A 22,444-nucleotide genomic window follows, 5' to 3' on the forward strand; every position below is an offset into this window, starting at 1 on the left:
CGGAACGTTTTTTCTCCTCTCTCTCCCTCCGTCTCTATCTCTCTCTCTCTTTCTCTCTTGATTTCGCACCTGAGAGAAGAGCCCAATTATATATCGTCAAAAAAACATGTTATTTGGCTAAAGGAAAAAACTGAAAGGTTTTCCAAATAAAAAGTTCCTTTAATTTAGAATTTAAACCATTTAAGTTAAGAAAGAATGAACGAAACGTCAGAATCGATTTACTCTTACTGCAAAGTGAAACCGTGATACACTCTCTCTCTATCGTAACGATAGAGCGCATGTTGAACGTCCTGAACGTCAACAACTGCGTAGTCTAAAAAAACTAAACATTAGTTCATCTTTGAAAACAGTACGAAGACTATCAAAGAAATTCTTTCATAAAACATTAAATTTAAAAAGTTTTAAATTCTTTAAAGGCTAAATACGATATAACGGGCTCAACGTTGATTAACTTCGGTTCCAAGTTAGGACCGCCTACTATCAGGAAAGGTCGCATATAAACAAAACATAAAAATTTATTTTTATATGTTTATAATAAATGGAAAGTTAATCGAAGAGGCCTAATAAAGGCGGAGAGATATAAAATATATACAGTAGATCTATAACGTGTTAAGCAAAATTACTAAAAACCTAAACACACTTCCGTCTAAGGGAAGGGTCGGCCATTTAAAAGTGAAAGAGAGTCCATACTCTCTTTGTCACCATAATTAAATCTATCCAAAACGAGTTCAAGATTTTGAGATGAAGATAAAACCCCTGCATAGCGAAAGCTCAAAACTAGAATAGTGTACTTCACCAAATAGTTGTGAAAACAAATCCAGTTAGTAACAGCGTATTTAGTAGGTCTTGCCAGTGGCACGACAGAGAGAAAATTGGTTCTGTGTTGACATGGAGTACTTGAGTACCTGCTCGACAGATGGCGCTGTTGATGTACACCTCCACCTGTATAGCGATCGCTGGCGTATTTTGTCCTTAGGTTTTTCTGTCGGGCAGCAGAGCTGACAGCTATATGATCACCGGCTAAGTTTAATATTGAAAATTATGGCTTCAACACAAGAAGAGCTATCTAAAAAATAGCACTAACATTAAAGAGACAAAACCTATTAGATTACTTTTAAATGTACAGTAGTCCAAAACAACAAAGTACAAAAAAGGCATATTATTCTTGTCTGTTACTACGATATTAGAGTAATTATGAAAAAAGGACTAACTTACAAGAAGAAAGCTAGGAAAGTAATGTGTGGAAAAATACCTGAAGGAAAGGCTGATAAAAATAGATCTAATACAGTAGTACCTCAGGTTACGAGTAACTTTTAATACAGATGAACCTTGCAATGACGGACTTATAGGGGACTGTCACCACCGAAAGTCCATTTTATCTGTAATATGTTTCCCAAAGCATTAAAACAAGCAAAATCATACCAAATTGTATAGGCTATATGGCCTACAGTACTATATATGCCCAACATGCAGGTAACATAAAAATGAGCAGCCAAGATCAATATAGTTTTGTTTTTTACCTTTGGATGACAATCAAGGAATGTAACTTAAATCAGACTCACAAAAATAAATTATAATAAGGAATTTACAATGAAACTCACAAAAACACAAATTATTTCAAGCATGGGCCATACCAAAAGACGCTGAATAGTTGTACAGAGACAGAAAACGCTAGCGAGTAACCTGGTAACTACTACGACTACTACTACTACTTTACCTAATATTAAAGTCAAAGAAATTCCTAAAATAATGTATACACGAATACTTTATTTATAAATAAGTAAATAGATATAAATATTGTATATATCTTTGCATAAAAAGACCTTCAGATTGGACAAACTACAAAATGAAGATGGATTTTAATTTATCTCATATCTGTTGTGTAAAGGACTGCTAAATCATGAAACCATCTGTGTAGTCCTATAAGCTACATTTTGGTTATGTAAAGATGTTAACACAGATTTTGTTTTACTTAATGTATGCTTAGAAACTTAAAATACTGTACTGTACACAAAATAAAACTGATTCTATTGCATATTATATTTTCCTTACATACAACACCCAGAAGGGAAACCATCTCGTTTAAGTTTCATCGTCAATCACAATAAACGAATGAATGCATTTACACACCCAAGTGATAAGCTACGAAGGACATGCCTTCTGATCTGAGTCTCTGATGAGATGGTCTCAATCCTTGAGAGGCATCAAAGCACTGATCAAATGAACAAGGTCCTACTTAAAGCTGTCACAATACATGCCCCAGCCTGTTGGTTGCACTCACAGTACAAGAACTTCCACAAAGATACACTATGGCTGGGTTCTTTGCTTCTGTTAGTAGTGAGACAAGGTCCAGTACAAGAATCCTGAGCATTCTCATTCCTTTCTCAGCAGGTATCTCAGATCTTTTTCTCCACAAGTACGAGCACTCTGTCGCAAGGACAGACTCAGCATTGTAATCAGCGGTCGACAAAGGACTAGGCTTGTTATCAACAGGGAGGGAAAGATCTCTGGCACTGATCAAACCAGAGAAAAAACTGGTATCAATAACCCTTCCCTCTGTTGTTCATGGTGGAGAGTAATCTGTGATCTCGGGCTTATGCATGCATTACTGTGTCACCATAGCCACTAACTTGTTGATGCCGGTTACACACAAGAACAAAACAACATCCTTGAGAAGTGCCATCATCACAGTTTGGGGTACCATTTGGTATACATAACAGAGAAAGAAGTAGCACTCCCCAGTCCAAATAGAAAATGTGAACAAGAGTGCCCATCTCTTACAAAATCTGTCCATCATCTTAAGTGTGGGGCCATGCATCTCTTATCGGCCTGTGTACCAGGGCAATCAGACCAGCCACCAGATACCCAACCACCAAGGAACCAGCCACCTGCCCCGGAAGAAAGGTGAGGTCATCAAGCAGCCTTTTTCCTTTAACTATGAATGGCCCTCCTGGACTTCAACTTCTTGTTAGATGGGTCACAATAAGATTAAGGAGGAGGAGGAGGAATAGACTACATTCTTGCTTAACCAACTTTCCCCACAGGTTCTGCAAGCAAAGAAATTAAGAGCTAAGCCACCATCAACAACAAAGCTCCACCAAGAGGAGAACCACAGGGGTTGCTCCGACATGAACCGAAACAATAGGCGTCAGTCACAAGGAAGGCTGTAGACCTTCCCACTGACACTTGTAACACACAGGGTCTGGGGTTACAGGTACAAGGAGTGTGGGAGTCAAGAGCACCAAGATCTCAGAGGCAGGTGTGAACAGCACTGAAGCTACAATCACAGGCGTGAACAGCACTGAAGCTACAATCACAGGCGTGAACAGCACTGAAGCTACAACCACAGGGGTGAACAGCACTGAAGCTACAATCACAGGGGTGAAGGGCACCTGGGCGATATGCATAGGTTTTACTCACCTCCGAGCCTTCTTGCACCTTCCCAGCTTTAGTACTTACATATCCATGCCATTTCTTAGAAACCTCTTAGCTGCTTTCTTTGGATTAGGGTGCATAGTGGGGATCACCACTGGGGTCACTGGTACTGGTTACTGACATGTCTAGAATTGGGATCACCGATGATATCACTAGGGTAGCCTTGGCAACCAGCTCCCTCAATAATGACAATGAGGGTATTCCAGCAAAACCTATGGAAGGCCAGGCCTTCCTTAGGTCAAACTCATCGGTGGTGGTCTGCAAGGAAAAACTTCCAGCACATAGTTAGAATACTCAATCACCTCCCACTCCACCAACCCAGAAAAACGCTTGCCGACGTAGATCTGAGTTCGCCCTGCTCCTGTCTCATACTCACAAGGACTAAGCCAGGAGGATACACCCAGAAGCTTCAGCGATCAGTGGACTCTATGAGGATGGAAAAGTGCTAAACAATCTCTTCAGCACTGTGTTGAAACATTACCAAGAATGACACCATAGAAGACTTAGCCTTTTCCTCCTCAAAGAATACGACCGCCCTTAACAGAAGCTAAGATCTACATTCACCTTATAGGGATAATTGCAAACAATCATAACCATAAAAAAATAAGAGTGAGTGTATCTATCGTCAGTTTAGTCATACACCACTGAGTGACCATCCCTTCACCTGCATGTGAATTCCTGCTTAGTTTCATCATCAACACAAAACCAAAAATGTTATTTTCCTTAGTAAAATAAATTTTTGAATATACTTACCCGGTGATCATGTAGCTGCAGCTCTGCTGCCCGACAGAAAAAACCTACGGGCGGGATACGCCAGCGATCGCTATACAGGTGGGGGTGTACAACAACAGCGCCATCTGTCGAGTAGGTACTCCAGTACTTCTTGTCAACAAAGAACCAATTTTCTCCTCGGTCCACTGGGTCTCTATGGGGAGGAAGGGAGGGGCCTTTAAATCATGATCACCGGGTAAGTATATTCAAAAATTTATTTTACTAAGGAAAATAACATTTTTCAATATTAATCTTACCCGCTGATCATGTAGCTGATTCACACCCAGGGGGGTGGGTGGAGACCAGCATACATGTTAACATTAGAAGCTAAGTATCCCGTATTTCATTTTAGCAGTTATTCAAAATAACAGACATAAAATTAATAAGTACCTGGTAAGGAAGTCGACTTGAACCATTACTCTGCCTTTTTAAGTACGTCTTCCTTACTGAGCCTCGCGATCCTCTTAGGATGCTGAGCGACTCCTAGGTGCTAAAGTATGAAGGGCTGCAACCCATACTAAAGGACCTCATCACAACCTCTAATCTAGGCGCTTCTCAAGAAAGAATTTGACCACCCGCCAAATCAACCAGGATGCGAAAGGCTTCTTAGCCTTCCGTACAACCCAAAAACAACAATAAAAAGCATTTCAAGAGAAAGATTAAAAAAGGTTATGGGATTATGGGAATGTAGTGGTTGAGCCCTCACCTACTACTGCACTCGCTGCTACGAATGGTCCCAGGGTGTAGCAGTTCTCGTAAAGAGACTGGACATCTTTAAGGTAAAATGATGCGAACACTGACTTGCTTCTCCAATAGGTTGCATCCATTACACTCTGCAGAGATCTGTTTTGTTTGAAGGCCACTGAAGTAGCGACAGCTCTAACTTCATGTGTCCTTACCTTCAGCAAAGCATGGTCTTCCTCATTCAGATGAGAATGGGCTTCTCTAATCAAAAGTCTGATGTAATAAGAAACTGAGTTCTTCGACATCGGTAAAGCAGGTTTCTTAATAGAACACCATAAAGCTTCTGATTGTCCTCGTAATGGCTTCGTACGTCTTAAATAGTACTTAAGAGCTCTTACTGGGCATAGTACTCTCTCTTGTTCGTTTCCAACCAAACTGGACAGACTTGGAATCTCGAAAGATTTGGGCCAAGGACGAGAAGGGAGTTCGTTTTTAGCTAAAAAACCAAGCTGTAAGGAACATGTAGCCGTTTCAGATGTAAATCCTATGTTCCTGCTGAAGGCGTGTATCTCACTGACTCTTTTAGCTGTTGCTAAGCAAACGAGGAAAAGAGTCTTCAAAGTGAGATCTTTAAAAGAGGCTGATTGAAGCGGTTCGAACCTTGCTGACATCAGGAACCTTAAAACCACGTCTAAGTTCCAACCTGGTGTGGCTAACCGACGCTCCTTTGAGGTCTCAAAAGACTTAAGGAGGTCCTGTAGATCTTTGTTGTTGGAAAGACCTAAGCCTCTGTGGCGGAAGACTGCTGCCAACATGCTTCTGTAACCTTTGATCGTAGGAGCTGATAGGGATCTTACCTTCCTTAGGTGTAAAAGGAAGTGAGCTATCTGCGTTACAGAGGTACTGGTTGAGGATACTGAATTCGCCTTGCACCAGCTTCGGAAGACTTCCCATTTTGACTGGTAGACCTTGAGAGTGGATGTCCTCCTTGCTCTGGCAATCGCTCTGGCTGCCTCCTTCGAAAAGCCTCTAGCTCTTGAGAGTCTTTCGATAGTCTGAAGGCAGTCAGACGAAGAGCGTGGAGGCTTGGGTGTACCTTCTTTACGTGCGGCTGACGCAGAAGGTCCACTCTTAGAGGAAGAGTCCTGGGAACGTCTACTAGCCATTGCAGTACCTCGGTGAACCATTCTCTCGCGGGCCAGAGGGGAGCAACCAACGTCAACCTTGTCCCTTCGTGAGAGGCGAACTTCTGCAGTACCTTGTTGACAATCTTGAACGGGGGGAACGCATAAAGGTCTAGATGGGACCAATCCAGAAGAAAGGCATCTACGTGAACTGCTGCTGGGTCCGGAATCGGTGAGCAATAATTTGGGAGCCTCTTGGTCATCGAGGTAGCGAACAGATCTATGGTGGGCTGACCCCACAGGGCCCATAGTCTGTTGCAAACATTCTTGTGAAGGGTCCATTCTGTAGGGATGATCTGACCCTTCCGGCTGAGGCGGTCTGCCATGACATTCATGTCGCCTTGAATGAACCTCGTTACAAGCGATATCTTTCGATCTCTTGACCAGGTGAGGAGGTCCCTTGCGATCTCGAACAACGTCATCGAATGAGTCCCTCCTTGCTTGGAGATGTACGCCAAGGCTGTAGTGTTGTCGGAGTTCACCTCCACCACCTTGCCTAGAAGGAGGGACTTGAAGCTTCTCAAGGCCAGATGAACTGCCAGTAGCTCCTTGCAGTTGATGTGTAGTGCTCTTTGATCTGGATTCCACGTGCCCGAGCATTCCCGACCGTCCAGTGTCGCACCCCAGCCCGTGTCCGATGCGTCCGAGAAGAGAAGGTGGTCGGGGGTCTGAACAGACAGTGGTAGACCTTCCTTGAGAAGAATGTTGTTCTTCCACCAAGTCAGTGCAGACTTCATCTCTTCGGATATAGGAACTGAGACCGCTTCTAGCGTCATGTCCTTTCTCCAGTGAGCAGCTAGGTGATACTGAAGGGGTCGGAGGTGGAGTCTCCCTAACGCGATGAACTGGTCCAGCGATGAAAGCGTCCCTATTAGACTCATCCACTGTCTGACTGAACATCGGTTCCTTTTCAGCATGCTCTGGATGCATTCTTGGGCTTGACTGATTCTGGGGGCCGACGGAAAAGCCCGAAAAGCTTGACTCTGAATCTCCATACCTAGATAGACTATAGTTTGGGATGGGACGAGTTGGGACTTTTCTATATTGACCAGGAGACCCAATTCCTTGGTCAGATCCATAGTCCATTTGAGATTCTCCAGACAGCGACGACTTGACGCAGCTCTTAAAAGCCAGTCGTCCAAATAGAGGGAGGCTCTGATGTCTGCTAAATGCAGGAATTTGGCAATATTCCTCATCAGTTTGGTAAACACTAGAGGTGCCGTGCTTAGGCCAAAGCACAGGGCTTGGAACTGGTAAACCACCTTCCCAAAGACGAACCTTAGGAAAGGTTGGGAATCTGGGTGGATGGGGACGTGAAAGTACGCGTCCTTTAGGTCTAACGAGACCATCCAGTCTTCCTTCCTGACCGATGCTAGCACCGACTTCGTCGTCTCCATGGTGAACGTCTGCTTGGTGACAAAGACATTTAGAGCACTGACGTCCAGCACCGGTCTCCACCCTCCTGTCTTCTTCGCTACTAAGAAGAGACGGTTGTAGAAGCCCGGGGATTGATGATCCCGGACTATGACTACCGCTCCCTTTTGTAGCAAGAGAGACACCTCTTGCTGTAAAGCTAGCCTCTTGTCCTCCTCTCTGTACCTGGGAGAGAGGTCGATGGGAGTTGTTGCTAGAGGGGGCTTGCGCAAGAATGGAATCCTGTACCCCTCTCTGAGCAACTTCACAGACTGTGCGTCTGCACCCCTGTTCTCCCAGGCCTGCCAGTAGTTCTTGAGCCTGGCTCCCACTGCTGTCTGGAGAAGATGGCAGTCAGACTCTGCCTTTTGAGGACTTGGAACCCTTCTTCTTTTTGCCACGTTGACTATCGGCACGGGTACCTCCTCTGCTGGAGGTTCTGCCACGAAAGGGCGGAATGAACCTAGACGCTGGTGTGTCCATCCTAGGTCTAGGCACGGAAGGTAAAGCTGTGACTTTACGTGCGGATGACGCCACCAGGTCATGGGTATCTTTCTGGATCAACGAGGCGGCAATCCCCTTGATCAGCTCTTCAGGAAAGAGACACTTGGATGGCGGAGCAAACATCAACTCTGACTTCTGACATGGTGTGATCCCCGCCGACAAGAAGGAGCAAAGGTGATCTCGCTTCTTAAGAACTCCAGACACGAAAGAAGCCGCAAGCTCGCCAGACCCATCCCGAATGGCTTTGTCCATGCATGACATGATGAGCATGGCAGAGTCCTTATCCGAAGGGGAGGTCTTTCTGCTCAACGCTCCCAAACACCAGTCCAGGAAGTTGAAGATCTCAAACGCACGGAAAACTCCCTTCAAAAGATGGTCCATGTCCGAAAAGGTCCAGCAAATCTTGGAGCGTCTCATAGCCAGTCTGTGGGGAGAGTCTACCAGACTTGAGAAGTCGCCCTGGGCAGAGGCAGGAACTCCCAAGCCGAGAACTTCTCCCGTGGCATACCAGACGCTAGATTTGGAAGCAAGCTTGGTCGGTGGAAAGATGAAGGATGTCTTCCCAAGTTGCTTCTTGGCCTGCAACCACTCTCCAAGTACCCTTAAAGCTCTCTTGGATGAGCGCGCGAGTACGAGCTTCGTAAAGGCAGGAGCTGCTGACTGCATGCCTAAAGCGAACTCAGAGGGAGGTGAGCGTGGGGCTGCAGACACAAACTGTCTAAGGAGGGAGGCGTAGTCTTGGGTTCATCTATGTCGGAGTGTTGATCGTCCAAATGCGCAGCTTCGTCGTCATCAGAGATTCCTTCATCCGAATGCTGAGGAGGAAGCGGCAAAGGAGGAGAAGAAAGCTGAACGGCTGAATCCGGCAGCACGGGTGCATGCGTAGCTGCACTGGATCCAACATCATGCCGCTGCTGGTCAGTCTGAGAGCTGGCAACAACAAAAGCGGAGTGGTGGTGCGTGGTGGGGACTGCCGTGGGTTGCGGAGACTGCCGCATTGCGTCAAAACACGGCAGCTTGACAGCACCTTCCCACTGCTGATGCGGTAGCTCACGCATGTCAACGGAGGGTGCCGCACGTCGGCTAACGTCAACATGCGTCTGGCAGGGTCGACTGCGCATCGGTGGTGGAGCTCTCACAGCCGGAGTGTGGGAGCAGGCAGCCGCAGTGTCAGCTGAGCGCACAACCGTGGCAGGTTGTAGGTTAACGGGTGCAGCGTCAACCTTCTCAGCACGATACTCCTGCATGAAGGAAGCTAGCTGAGTCTGCATAGACTGCAGCAAAGACCACTTAGGGTCTACAGCGGTTGGTGCGGCAACAGACGGAGTGATTGCCTGCTGCGGAACCACTCTACCTCTCTTGGGAGGTGTGCAGTCTTCGGAAGACTGCGGCGAGTCCGAACTGACCCAGTGGCTACACCTGGGCCGTTGGACTCGCTCGGAAGGGACCTTGCGCTTGAGAGGTCGTGAAACCTTGGTCCAGCGTTTCTGACGAGAAACTTCTTCCGCAGACGAGGAATGAATGGGCTCACTCGTCTGTTTGTGGGTGGGACGATCTCTGCAAGATACGTCCGCAACCACTGAGGGTACATCTGTACGCTGATCAAGGCCTGTCGAACCCTTTGGTCCTTCGACATTGCTTCTCCCCTGGGCTTGGGAGCTTGCAAGAGGTCCCGGACTGGGAGGACGACTGGCACGAACAGATGCACCCTCATGCGAAACACTGACACTTTTCACAGCACTTGCACTCACTACACTTCCCACTGCACTTTTCTCCTTCAACTCTTTGACGTCGGCCAAGAGTTGATTGCGGTCATTCGCTAATGACTCAACTCTGTCACCAAGAGCCTGAATGGCACGCATCATGTCCGCCATCGAGGGTTGCTGAGAGCTAGTAGAAGGGTCGGGTGTAACCACTACAGGGGAAGGAATAGGTTGTGGGGCATGGGGAGAGGAAAAATCAAAAGAGCGAGACGAACTCCTCCTGATCCTATCCTTCTCTAGCCTACGTGCATTCTTAAGGAATTCTTGAAAATCGAATTCCGAAAGCCCAGCGCATTCCTCACATCGATCTTCCAATTGACAGGCTTTACCCCTACAATTGGAACAAACGGTGTGAGGATCTATAGAGGCCTTCGGAAGACGCCTAGAACAGTCCCTAGCGCTACACAGCCTGTACTTGGGGACTTGAGTAGGGTCAGACATCTTGAATTAGTCAAAGGGGGAAATCCAAAATCTATCCAAGTCGTCAACAAATAATCCAAAATCTAATCAATAAAGCTTGATAAGGTATTGATGATAACTCCTGTACAGCGAAAGCTAATAACTAGAGAGAATACGTCACCAAAAAGCGTGAAAATCAACTCCAGAAACAACAGCGTATCAAGTAGGTCTTGCCGGTGGCACGACAGAGAGAAAATTGGTTCTTTGTTGACAAGAAGTACTGGAGTACCTACTCGACAGATGGCGCTGTTGTTGTACACCCCCACCTGTATAGCGATCGCTGGCGTATCCCGCCCGTAGGTTTTTTCTGTCGGGCAGCAGAGCTGCAGCTACATGATCACCGGGTAAGATTAATATTGAAAAACAACCATTCAAGCTAATATATATAAGAAAAAGATTTAACAGACTTGCATAAAATTCAACTACAGTGTTGTAAACCTGTTGAGGTCAGAGACAAAAATGAAGTATACAGTTGAGGTCAAAGACAAAAGGGAAGTCTTTTGACAGGAAAGTGGGAGGGCTACTCGCCAGTGCTCACCACCTGTTGTTAACTAGCTGGTTAGCAATTTTAAAGGTTGTTCTAGCACTGCTGGAGACATTCCCTATTTTAAAGGATGAAATGCTTTTATATATATATATATATAATATATATATATATATATATATATATATATATATATATATATATATATATACACCTACATATATATATATATGTATATATGTATATATATATATATATATATATATATATATATATATATATATATATATATATATATATATATATATATATATATATATGTATGTATATATATGTATATACATACATATATACATATATATATATATGTATATATGTATATATATACATACATACATATATATATATATATATATATATATATATATATATATATATATATGATGATGATGAAAGTTTATGCAAATAAATAAACTGAACAATCATAAGTTTTTACTAAAACTTTAAAATATTTCCCAAAGCATTAAAGTCTCACACAAAAGCATGTTTCAGCATTTGACACGCAATACACTTGCAAAGTATGCATTTGTCTTTTAAAGTACTTTGGCAAATGAAAAATTATTAGAAATACTATAGTGCAGCATATCATGAGGATAAAGAATAAAAAGCATCACAGACAACAAAAGGATAAAAACTGGTTTCGTGAAAAGGTGTTTGTTTCATCTGCATAATCAAAATAAAAGGGAGATAAAGGGAAAGAAAACTTAGTTTGAATAATGTAGAAGTAAATCAAAAGAATAAATCAACGTACCAAAAGGTGAAGGATTATTTAGTAAGAGGGGCCATGCCATACTTATCTATATCATGCAGTAAAAGCAAATTCCTTTTCTTCAGGAAACTTAAAAATACAGACTACCTACAAAGAAGACACCTCCAAATTTTGCTACCTGGCAAACAGGGCAGATGACATCTTCAGACTGGTGAGAAGAAACTTGGTTTGCAATGGCTGCTGCATCAAAGTTAAGAATTTCATTTAGAAGTCTCTCCTCTGAAATAAAGATAAAAAAAAAATCACATATAAATACCAATATGAATATAATGGTAGTCATAACTTAAGTATAAACTTTAGTGTTATAAAACTGTACAAAAGTAAATTTCTAAAGTACAAAAAATTTATTATTCATGGATATAAAAACTTGAGCCTTTTATAAGTATACTTCAGTGTAAGATCGTTGAAATAAAATAAAAAGTTAACTAATGTATGTGGGATAAGTGAGGGAAAGTCACCCTCAATAGGTCTAGCATGAATCAGGACTTTTTCCATCTGGCTACAGGAGTATACAGATGGGGGTTTCACAAAAGATTCAGGTTTATACATCCAGAAAAAAGGCAAATTACCTAAAAATATGCTCAATTTACTCCAGAGATTACAAACCTTGTCTTTCATGAGGAGACTTTCCCATTGGTAAGAGATAGTCCCTCATACCACGCAGTCATCCCAACCAGCTATGTCCCTTTTCTGGTCAGTAATGGAATGAGGAAAAGATAGTTCCTGCAACCTCCTTTTCAGAAGAAAAACTTGTACTAGGGACATACGATAACTAAGAATGTCAGAAGACAACTTTTCATCAAATGAAGCCCATGCAAGAAATGTGTTCGAGAGAACAGCACTGTCACCATCCTCTGCCCTTGATGGAGGAGCAGAAGCAGTACTTTTTGTCAAGACTGTGCTTGAAAGATAAGGTACTCTGAAGTATAGCTTACCTATAACCCTGTCAGCTCCACCAAGTATATGACATGGCTACTGATCCAAAGGACGAAAGAAGAAAGAGAAGAACCAGTAACTCAACCTTTCATTCCCAGATATTTCATCCTTGTCCCATAAATAATCTTCCTCTATGTCTCAGAGGGCAGCTAGCACATGTCCCAAAGACAAATGTGTTCAAACTAGGTGGCAACATACACAAGATAAAATATGGTAAAGATGACCTGAAATTGCCAAAACCCTGCCCTCATTACATGAAAAAGTTTCTCATAAATGTTAAAGGTGATGCAATCCCACTGACATCACGAGCGCTGACCCAAAACTGTACACTAGTCCTCCTCACCAAACAAATCACACACTATCTTGCTGGTCTCACAAAGCCAGGATACAGATACTCCTCTACTTACAATGGGGTTCAATTCAGACAACCCTATTGTAGCAGAAACTAGAGGGACACTCGGTAGAGCGCAGATCTCCACCGCGGCAGCTTATTTCTCGACCTTGGCCATGACCGTAACATGTATCTATTGGTGTGGATTTTTGTACGCTCAAATATGAACCAAGTTTGAAGTCTCTGTGACAACAATGTCCAAACTTATCGCTGATTACGTGAAATGGACATTTTGCTTGACTGTGACCTTGACCTTCCAAAATCTAATCATTTTCAGCTTTTTACATAACAGTTAATCCCTCCAAGTTTCATTACTATACGATTAAACTTGTGGTCAGGAAGCTGTTCACAAAAAAACACACACAGCAAACAAACAGACACACAAACAGGGGTAAAACATAACATCCTTCCAACTTTGTTAGCTGGGGGTAAATATTTTAAAACGAGACCCAATGATAACCTAAGCTTAGCCTACCAAAAGTCTCAATGAATGGTGATTAGTAACACTGTCAGTAAATTTCCTAATACAGTCATACCTCATCAGGAAAGAATCAACTTCCAAAATGTTCACGCTGAGAAAATGTATCTCTATAGTAAGGGTAACTATAATAGTACAGTACATATGGTACTGTATATTTTGTATATGTACAGTATTGAACTCTATATTTTGATTATGTACAGTATTGTACTGTATGTATTGCATTTTCCATTTTTTATTGCATTATATTCAAATAACCACTTAATTTGCAGATGTTAACACTTACTTTAGGTATATTGAATGATTAAAATTTATTTTGCTGTACAGTATTTCATTGTGGTTATATTGTAGTTTTATTATAAGATTTAATGTGGTATTTTTTTAGGGTTTGGAACGAATTAGGCGATTTACATGTAAAATGAGACTCGCCACGAAATTTTCATAAACCGAAAACCACTCCAGAACGAATCAATTTTGTGTTGTGTGGCATTACTATATCTTAATAGAAAACATTCACATAATATTTTACAATTACAATAATATTTAGTACAAAATAATTTTTTCCATATCTTAGCCTACAAGCCAAAGCTTCCATAATTAGTATTCACCTAATAATTCTAGCCCCAATGTTATGTTGTGGATGGTTAAAAGTAACAATAATTGTAAAATGGCAAGGCTGGGGATGATACAGGGGTTATGTTTAGCAAATACTGTAAATATTTCTCCTCTTCTATAGGCTACTCTAAGTTTTGTTACACTTCACATCCATTCTGAGTATGCCACCTGATTTTGATTGATTGATTGATTGATTTAAAGTTTTCTGGCATCTTGACATCGACGCTGATGTGATTTTGAACACACCGACAGGATAAGGATTGTTTTCAAAAACACCATGTAGATTTGATTACCAGTGTTTTTACATCATTATAACCACATTAGCAGGAATGTGAGTCCCTGGCCTGAGTGCCAATTAGTCTAATTGGGGAAGGTTCATTCTCATCCTCTTACTTCAAAAATGAGGTGAGGGGATACTAGTAAGCCCACTCATAACTGAGGGGAGGTTCTTAGTGCCACACTTTTTTTCACTGGGTGGAATGGGCCGATCAAATACTGTTGCGGAGGATCTTTGTTGACAGTCATGAGAGCACTAAATGGTATTTAAGGGAGCACTCAGCCGGGAATCGGTCTCTGAATTTGGGAGCAGTATCGGCTCGTAGACAAATTTTAAATAAAATTATGACCGAATCATCCCAGGAACGTCACGAAACTAGAAGTAACGAGGATGGGTGTCCCTGTCGCAACCAGCTGAGCTTGTGACCAGACTTGCCTAGATACCTAGAGCTCCCTTATCTTGTACTGAAACCAAACCACTTGGGGGTTGACTTCAGTGCTGCACTGGTCCTCCCACAAAACCATGCAGAGAAATATGGCAAAGTCTAGCCAGACCAGTTGTACTGTGCTTTGCTGATATCACCTTCCTCCTCTTTGGGTCAAAAAGCATTGGGAAAGAGCAGGTAACAGAAATAGGTGAGATAGTTACCTTGTGACTTTACTGTAAGTATGACCTAAAGAAAGAATGTAAACTAAATTCATGTTTGCATGATTCCTGATCGTGGCCTGTAATCGCATACTTCCCGATCTAAGCGGGGAATGGAATGCTTCCCGATCAAAGCAGGAATTCGTATGCTTTCTAATCAAGGCCGGCAATTGCATGTTTCCCAATAAAGGCCAGCAATCGCATGCTTACCGATTAAGGCTGGCAATCACATGCTTTCCAATCATATAGTTCCCAAAGGTGGCACTCGACTGACCCCATGTGAAACAATGATCGGGAAGAATAACCACAAGGAGACTTGTCTTGATGGGAATAAACACAACCAAAACATACCCGTGAAGACGGAACACGATGGGAAAGGCAAACGAGATGCTTGTCACTTGTGAATTAAACATCTCATAGCACACGATCCTGGTTACTGATCATATGGAAAACAATGTTCTATAACCCAAAATTCATAGAAGAATACATGAACCGTGTACTGAATTGTATTCTTATGGGAAAAAATCATTACTGATACATAATCTTTGGCCTCACGCACCAGGTGAGAATGTACTATGGTCGTTTCCCCAAGGAAAATACGTTCTGAATACATACCGTTACTCCCACAAGTAATCTGGGAGAGTTCGGTCAGTGGTGTATTCATCCCCCGGGAGGGTAAAGGGGAAGACTGAACCACAATGACTGGTCACACTGAGACTGCTTATGCTATGACAGAGCGCTTAGAACCGTAGGTAAATTGAAAGGAAAGGGTGTCTGGTTTCAATTCCAGTATCATCAGAATAGATGGTCACCAGAGGAACGTCAGCCGAGCAAGCCCAATCCAGCCACTGAGGTGTCCAACCACAGCAGTGGCCTCCCCAGTAGAGAGCTTAAGGGGCCCAGCTGGTATACTAATACATGGGGGTATAGGATGAAAAACACAAAATCCTTAAAAAATTCACTGAGCTTCATATGGCAGTGGAGAATGCATATACAAAATATTTTGTCAAAACTCCTCTTACTTTCATATTTACAGGGTAATTAGTAACAGTAACTCAATAAGGCAAAAACAGTGATCCCTACAAGAAAATTCAGAATTTCTTCTGTTATAAATTTTGATAATTATAACATTTTAATATAAAAAAAATTGTGAGCAATGGCATCTGTATAGATTCCAGGAGTCACAAGACATTCTTTTTTACGTCTTTTTTTTTCTTGGTTTCGGCAAGCATTTCATCATGCCAAAGAGGAAAAGACAATTTCAACATCTCACTAACATAAGGAAGAGGAAAACTGGTTCTAATAATAATTCAGAAGTGGATAATATCACCGAAACTAGCGGAGTTAGTGACGGAAAGAGAGAGAGAGAGAGTGGCTGCCTTGCCTGACAGGAGCCTAAAGAAGCAAGATATTGAGCAAAAGGATCTTCATTTATGATTAAATTATGATAAATAACATTGTTTTGGTTTATTAATATCCAAAAAAAGAATGTAAAATTCATAATAATCATGATTTATTAATATTGTCTTTGTAAATATACAAAGGAAAACTTTGAACGCCAGTATCTCAAAACTATACTTACTGACCTTCAGATTCTATCTCCTCCCTTAGTTTTAAATATATAGAATTGAATTTTGGTATTTAACTTAAAAAGACATTTTAAACAATAAAGCCCCTTTTTGAGATTTGCTTCATATTTTTTTTTCCCAAATTTATAGGGTTTATAAAAAATGACTTTTAGAAAAAAAAATCATTTGATTGCAGGTCTACATCAGGTCTATACTGTATAGGGTAGTACTCCCATGTCTTGATAATAATTATCAAGGGAGGAGATAGAATTTGAAAAACACTAATTTTTAGGATAAATTGCCCTGGCATCGCAAAACCGAAGATCAGAGGCAAAAATCCTATGCAGTTTGGAGATGTTCCAAGTCACCTTATTAAATGGTATGAATGTCAAAGTCCTGTCCTTAAAAAACGGCATTAGCCGGCCAGACCCCCTTAAACTTACGGTCCTCAGCTGGGATCGATCTGCTGCCATGCGAATGCTAGAACACGTTACCATTGTACTAGCTAGGAAGCTAGAACACAGCACGTGGAAATAGTGTGCATGATGATTGTGAGTGTAGACAATTGTACATGTGGATGATCTTTTGCTTGAATCATCATGTTGGTGAAAGCTCTTGTGTACGTGGAGACCACTGTGTTCATTGATGATTGCGAGAGAGAGAGAGATCATGAACTTATCTAATTTCTAGATTGTGCCACCGATTGTGTTCGTGTGTGGAGAAGGGACAAGGGGTGATCATGATTGTACTCGTGGAAAACCAGAAGAGGGACCTAGGACATAAGGTACTAGTTCCGGAATCTCTTCTGAAGAGGTTGCCCCGATCAAAAGGGACCAGCCGCTTCTGATATCCCTATCTTCGCGAGAGAGAGCGATGGGTGAGCTCAAGCGCTCACTTCTTTCTTTGGTTTGGCTTCTCTCCTTCAATCTCAGACTCAATCCAGTGATAGCGAGGTAGACCATTCTGATACAGGATAAAGGTTGCTTATTGGGACATGACGCAAGATCCTTCACGGCTATGTTCCTCTCTGAGGAATCGACGTTATTGTAGTTTTGACAGATCATCTTCTTTGAGACCTTTGAATCAAATAATCTCTCCCTTCTTGTTCTTGGTGAAGGCTCATAATGAGGTTGACGGGTTGGTTGAGTACCTTGCACCATCTTAAAGTAGCGTTCCTCTCCATGCCATTGCCTGTTGTCATCCATCCTATTGTGTAGTTCACCTAGCTCTGAGGCTGAATGGCACTCGATTTTGGTCTAGTGTCTGCCAGAGGTATATGGCCCCTCCTCCATTAGGCATTTCTTTTCGTCTACTACAGGGAGTCTGGAATGTCATTTAGGTGAATGCTCATTCCTAATGGGAGGAGAAGGGCAGTAAGAGACTTGATCTCCTTCCCTCTTAGAAAGAGAGAAATCCCACACATGAGAGTGGTAGAGTGGGGAGCAGTGGTGTTGCCTCTCCAGCTCTCCGGCCAAATGTTTTGCATTCTTTCTAGGAGAGCCTGATGGTAGCCTACCCGGGGGAGCCATGCTAACACCGAATGATGTGTGGAAAATGGCTGGCATAAATCCTTGTGGTGACTGCGTACGGAAAGGCAGATACCTTGGACCTTTTCCTCTTATGAACTACATCTTTGGGGTAGTGCAGAAAATCACTTAGCTAATCTGGTTCATCTGGGAAACTCAGATCGTACCAATTTTCCTCTCCCCAAAGCAGAGAACGACTCATCATGCTTCCCTCTTCTTCATAGGTGACTATAAAAGCTTCATTGTGCCCATTCTAGGAAACCCATCCTTCAGAACGTCCAGTTCAGACTCTGAAGAGGCGGACCTAGGCGAGGAAGGGGAGAAGATTCAGTCTGTTGTTCCCTGATCGTTTCAATGAGGGTACTTTTAATAGGGTGGTTTCCTTCTCTGGTTAGAGCTGTAAACAGTCTGACGTAGGGAAGCCTATGGGGCCGAACGAGGACCACACTACCTTGAGTGCCTCCATGTGTGTCACAGAAGTGGGACGGGATCACAGGAGAACAAAGAGAGGGCCCTGCCACTGACGGAAACCCTTGGGTCAACTCACATTGTGCCCCATGTGTTGGAGCGGGGAAGCTAGCATCCTTATAAGATCCTCACCAATGCTGTAGAGGGAGATGTATGCAGTACATGAAAGAAGAGCTTGGAGATAAAGGGATAGGTTTAGCCATCTCTGTTGCTGTCTTTGAAGTAGAGCGATCCCTCTTTCGTCTTCTCCTACTTTAGTACACCCATGGTTCCTCTGGTCAGTCATTACATTCCAGACAGGTTGAGAATTACAAAATCTTTTGGAACAAGTCAAATGGGGATCAACCTCGTGTTAACTCATGAAAGTGCCACACCATTGCTTGTCATGGCTAGAGCACTTCCTCGTCTATCAGGGTCACTCCATTAAAGCACAAACACGCAGACAGACAACAGATTACACAAAAATACACTCACAAAAACACAGTTGGGAAAAACACAAAGGTCAGCTCAGGTCACTAGTGGAACGACTAGTAGAAAAAAAATGGGGAATCAGTCCTTGTCGACAAGAAAGCTGGACCCACGTTGGCGTGGGTTGAGCCACATATGGTGAGTTCCTAGTCTACAATGATGAGGGCTCGCAAATCACCACAAATCCTGACACCTTAAACACTACCGTCTGGTATGCTATTTCACCCGCAGTCTGTAGAATGACAAATTTGAAAGTAATTTGTATTTTTCCTAACGATACAAACCTTGGGCAATTTATTGGGGATTATACTCTGGGCAAAGCTGGAAGACTAGCCATAAGACTTTTAGCGAGGTGTAACTACCCCAACGCTAACTCACACACACACACACACCTGTGTTGTCTCATTACTTTTGATTGCAGGCAGGACTTATCGGGGGACAGGTGATGACGGACCAATTTGTATAAATAGCTCAAAGTTTTTATCGATAGGAATAATACAAATTACTTTGAAATTTGTCACTTGTCCGACACTAAATACAAACCCTTTCGCCATTTATTAGGGATAACTCACCCATTAGGAGGGTGGAAGTCCGAACCAACTTGCAAGTATTAGACCTGCGGTTTTCCGGTTCGTGCTACGCACATATCAGGGGGAAACTGACACCTCGTTAAATTTGTGCAACACACGGTTAGCGGCCTGAGCAATCTGTTTGATTGTGTGATATTAGCAATGTGACTAGTCTAGGTAAGAATTCTCAGACATATAGGAATCTTCCAAATCAACCATTAACTCCTTTCAGCCTAAAAGCAAGACTCAAGGCTGAGCGGTAGCCTTTCACCACCGAGACTAAGAGGAGCTTTTCTTCAAGAGGTAAATGAGGAACTCCGCTATTGCTGGAATAGCAGCATCGAGGGAAGAGATAACCCTTCCATGACACCAACCACAGAAGACAGTCCACTTGGCCTAGTAGATTGAAGCCAAAGATATTCGCAGGTATCCAGACATCATCTTAGCTACTTGTTGCAAAAAGCCTCTCTGAGCAAGGAGGTGCTGAATAGTCGGCAGGTGTGAAGTCGCAGAGATGCTATGACTTTGTGGAAGATGTTCACGTGTGGCTGTTTGAATAGACAGTGTCGTGGAATTAGTCCTCTCATAACCTCCATCAGGACCTGAAGAAGGTCCCGGAACCATTCTGCTTGATGCCATAGCAGAGCTATGAGGGTCACTGATAGGTTCTTGGATCCTTTAGTCTTGAGTACTCTTCTCATCAGACAAAACGGGGAAAAAATGTAAACGTCGATGGTGTCCCACCATTGTTGGAATGCATCTTGCCAGAGGGCCTGAGGATCCGGGACTGGGGAGCAGTACAGCGGGAGCCTGCTGTTCAGGGACGTCGCAAACAGATCCAGTCAAGGAACCCCACAAAGTCAGGATTTTGTTGGCTACTGGATGATCTAAAGACCACTTGGCGCCAACTATCTGAGTTGCTCTGATCAGCTTGTCCGTTAGCACATTTGACTTACCAGGAATGAAGCGGGCTGATAGGGACACTGAGTTGTCTTCTACTCATCTTAGCATCTCTACTGCTAGATGGCATAGGAGCTGCGAAAAAGTGCCGCCTTGTTTGCTTACGTACGCCACTAATGTGGTATTGTCGCTCATCAACATCACAGAATGACCCGCCAAGAACTGCTGGAACTGTTGAAGGGCTAGAATGGCTGCACTAATCTCTATGAGATTTATGTGGTGGTACCTTTCGTACTCGGACCAGAGGCTGGATGCCATGTAATGCAGCATGTGGGGTCCCAACCTTCTTTGGACGCATCTAAAAGTATCAATTCCAGGGGAGGGACGGGAAGGTCGACCCCTTTACAAAGATTCTCCTCAGTAGGGTTTGGAATGAATTAGGTGATCAAATTATAAAATGTGACTCATAACACAAATTTTCATGAAACAAAAGCCACTCCAGAACGAATTAATTTCATGTTGAGAAGCATTACTGTATGTATGTACCTATCTATCTATCTATCTATCTATATATAATATATATATATATATATATATATATATATATATATATATATATATATATATATATATATATATATATATATATATATATATATATATATATATAGATATATATATATATATATATATATATATATATATATATATATATATATATATATATATATATATATATATATATACAGTAGGGTCCCGAATTATGCGAGAATTTGGTCGATTAATGACCTCGTGTAAATGGAAAATCGCGAATTTCGAAACACACAACTAACAGAAATAATTCCATTGCGGCCATGGCAACCAGCAATTTGCCTATTCAAATGTGTTTACTACCCATTTCCAATACTTTCTTTGTACTATACTGTATTTCTTTATAATATCAAATTGTTCTTGTAAATAAATAAAACATTTAATATACTTTAAAGTTCTAATAACTTGAAAAATGGTTAAAATTACAACCAGGATAGGTGTAAACACCATATATTTCCCCTTATAACACAACCCAAAATACAGACAAATTTTAATGTTTGTCATATCTATTGTATAATACAACTGGTGAATAGCAAAACCATCACTCTATAGACTAGCTTGTTGTATGATTGAAAATCCAGAATTATCAAAATAAAGGCGATTTTATATCATGCGTTTCCTAAACACGCTAAAAAGCACAATAGAAAACGACAACCAAAGTTTTGTTTACGTTTATCTCTGATCACAACGAAGAAACAGACGCATTTATACATCTGTGTTTTTGAATTGACAGCAATTTTACCAAGTATAGATTATATGATGAATTTGTTATTACCAATGTTCTAATTATTTTTTATTAGAACTTTCAAATAAATGAAATGAATGCCATTTATGAAATGTTTTTCTTTATGATGCCGCCTGAAACGGAAACCTTCCATTTGTTTACGCTCCATCTTCGATCATAATAAACAAACGAATGCATTAAACACACATGATCTAAGTCATAACTAATGATATTACAAACATTTAGTAAACATTATGTTATTACAAATATTTTACTTACCGTATCCATATAAATTCCTAAATTCGTAGCAAAGCTGGAAATTTTTTTTTCCTTATGCGTTTAATCCACAATAGCAAACTGCCGCTAATGATAGAGTGATAACTTACGATAATTCTAAACTGTTACGAAAGATAATTGTCCTTTCCATATCCAAAATACTTTTCCTAACTTCAGTTATAAGTCAACTTGTACCAACCTCAATTATGGATCCATATGCAAAAAAAGGTAAAAGAAGAAAGTACTAGGCCTATTTTTAAAGTCACCGAACAATTAGGTTACCGCTATAACGTTCGATGAGAGAGAGAGAGAGAGAGAGAGAGAGAGAGAGAGAGAGAGAGAGAGAGAGAGAGAGAGAGAGAGAGAGAGAGAGAGAGAGAGAGAGAGAGGGATGGTTTTAAAGTACTAAACAATAAATATGATAGGTTATAACACATTGGTGTTTATGTAATATTAACTGTATAGATGGTTTGAATAAGTTAAGAA

The 22,444-nt window shown here is 41.8% G+C and overlaps 1 protein-coding gene across 1 annotated transcript in view; it reads right to left on the minus strand.

Annotated features, from left to right (window-relative positions):
* LOC137627794 (RPA-interacting protein A-like) overlaps window positions 1-22,444 on the minus strand; it is a 79,325-nt gene that overhangs the window by 7,196 nt on the left and 49,685 nt on the right. The window contains 1 exon segment of the mRNA XM_068359150.1: window positions 11,618-11,745. Coding sequence (XP_068215251.1) covers window positions 11,618-11,745 — 128 coding nt within the window.

Source organism: Palaemon carinicauda, chromosome 35, assembly GCF_036898095.1.
Source record: "Palaemon carinicauda isolate YSFRI2023 chromosome 35, ASM3689809v2, whole genome shotgun sequence".
Lineage (NCBI taxonomy): Eukaryota > Metazoa > Arthropoda > Malacostraca > Decapoda > Palaemonidae > Palaemon > Palaemon carinicauda.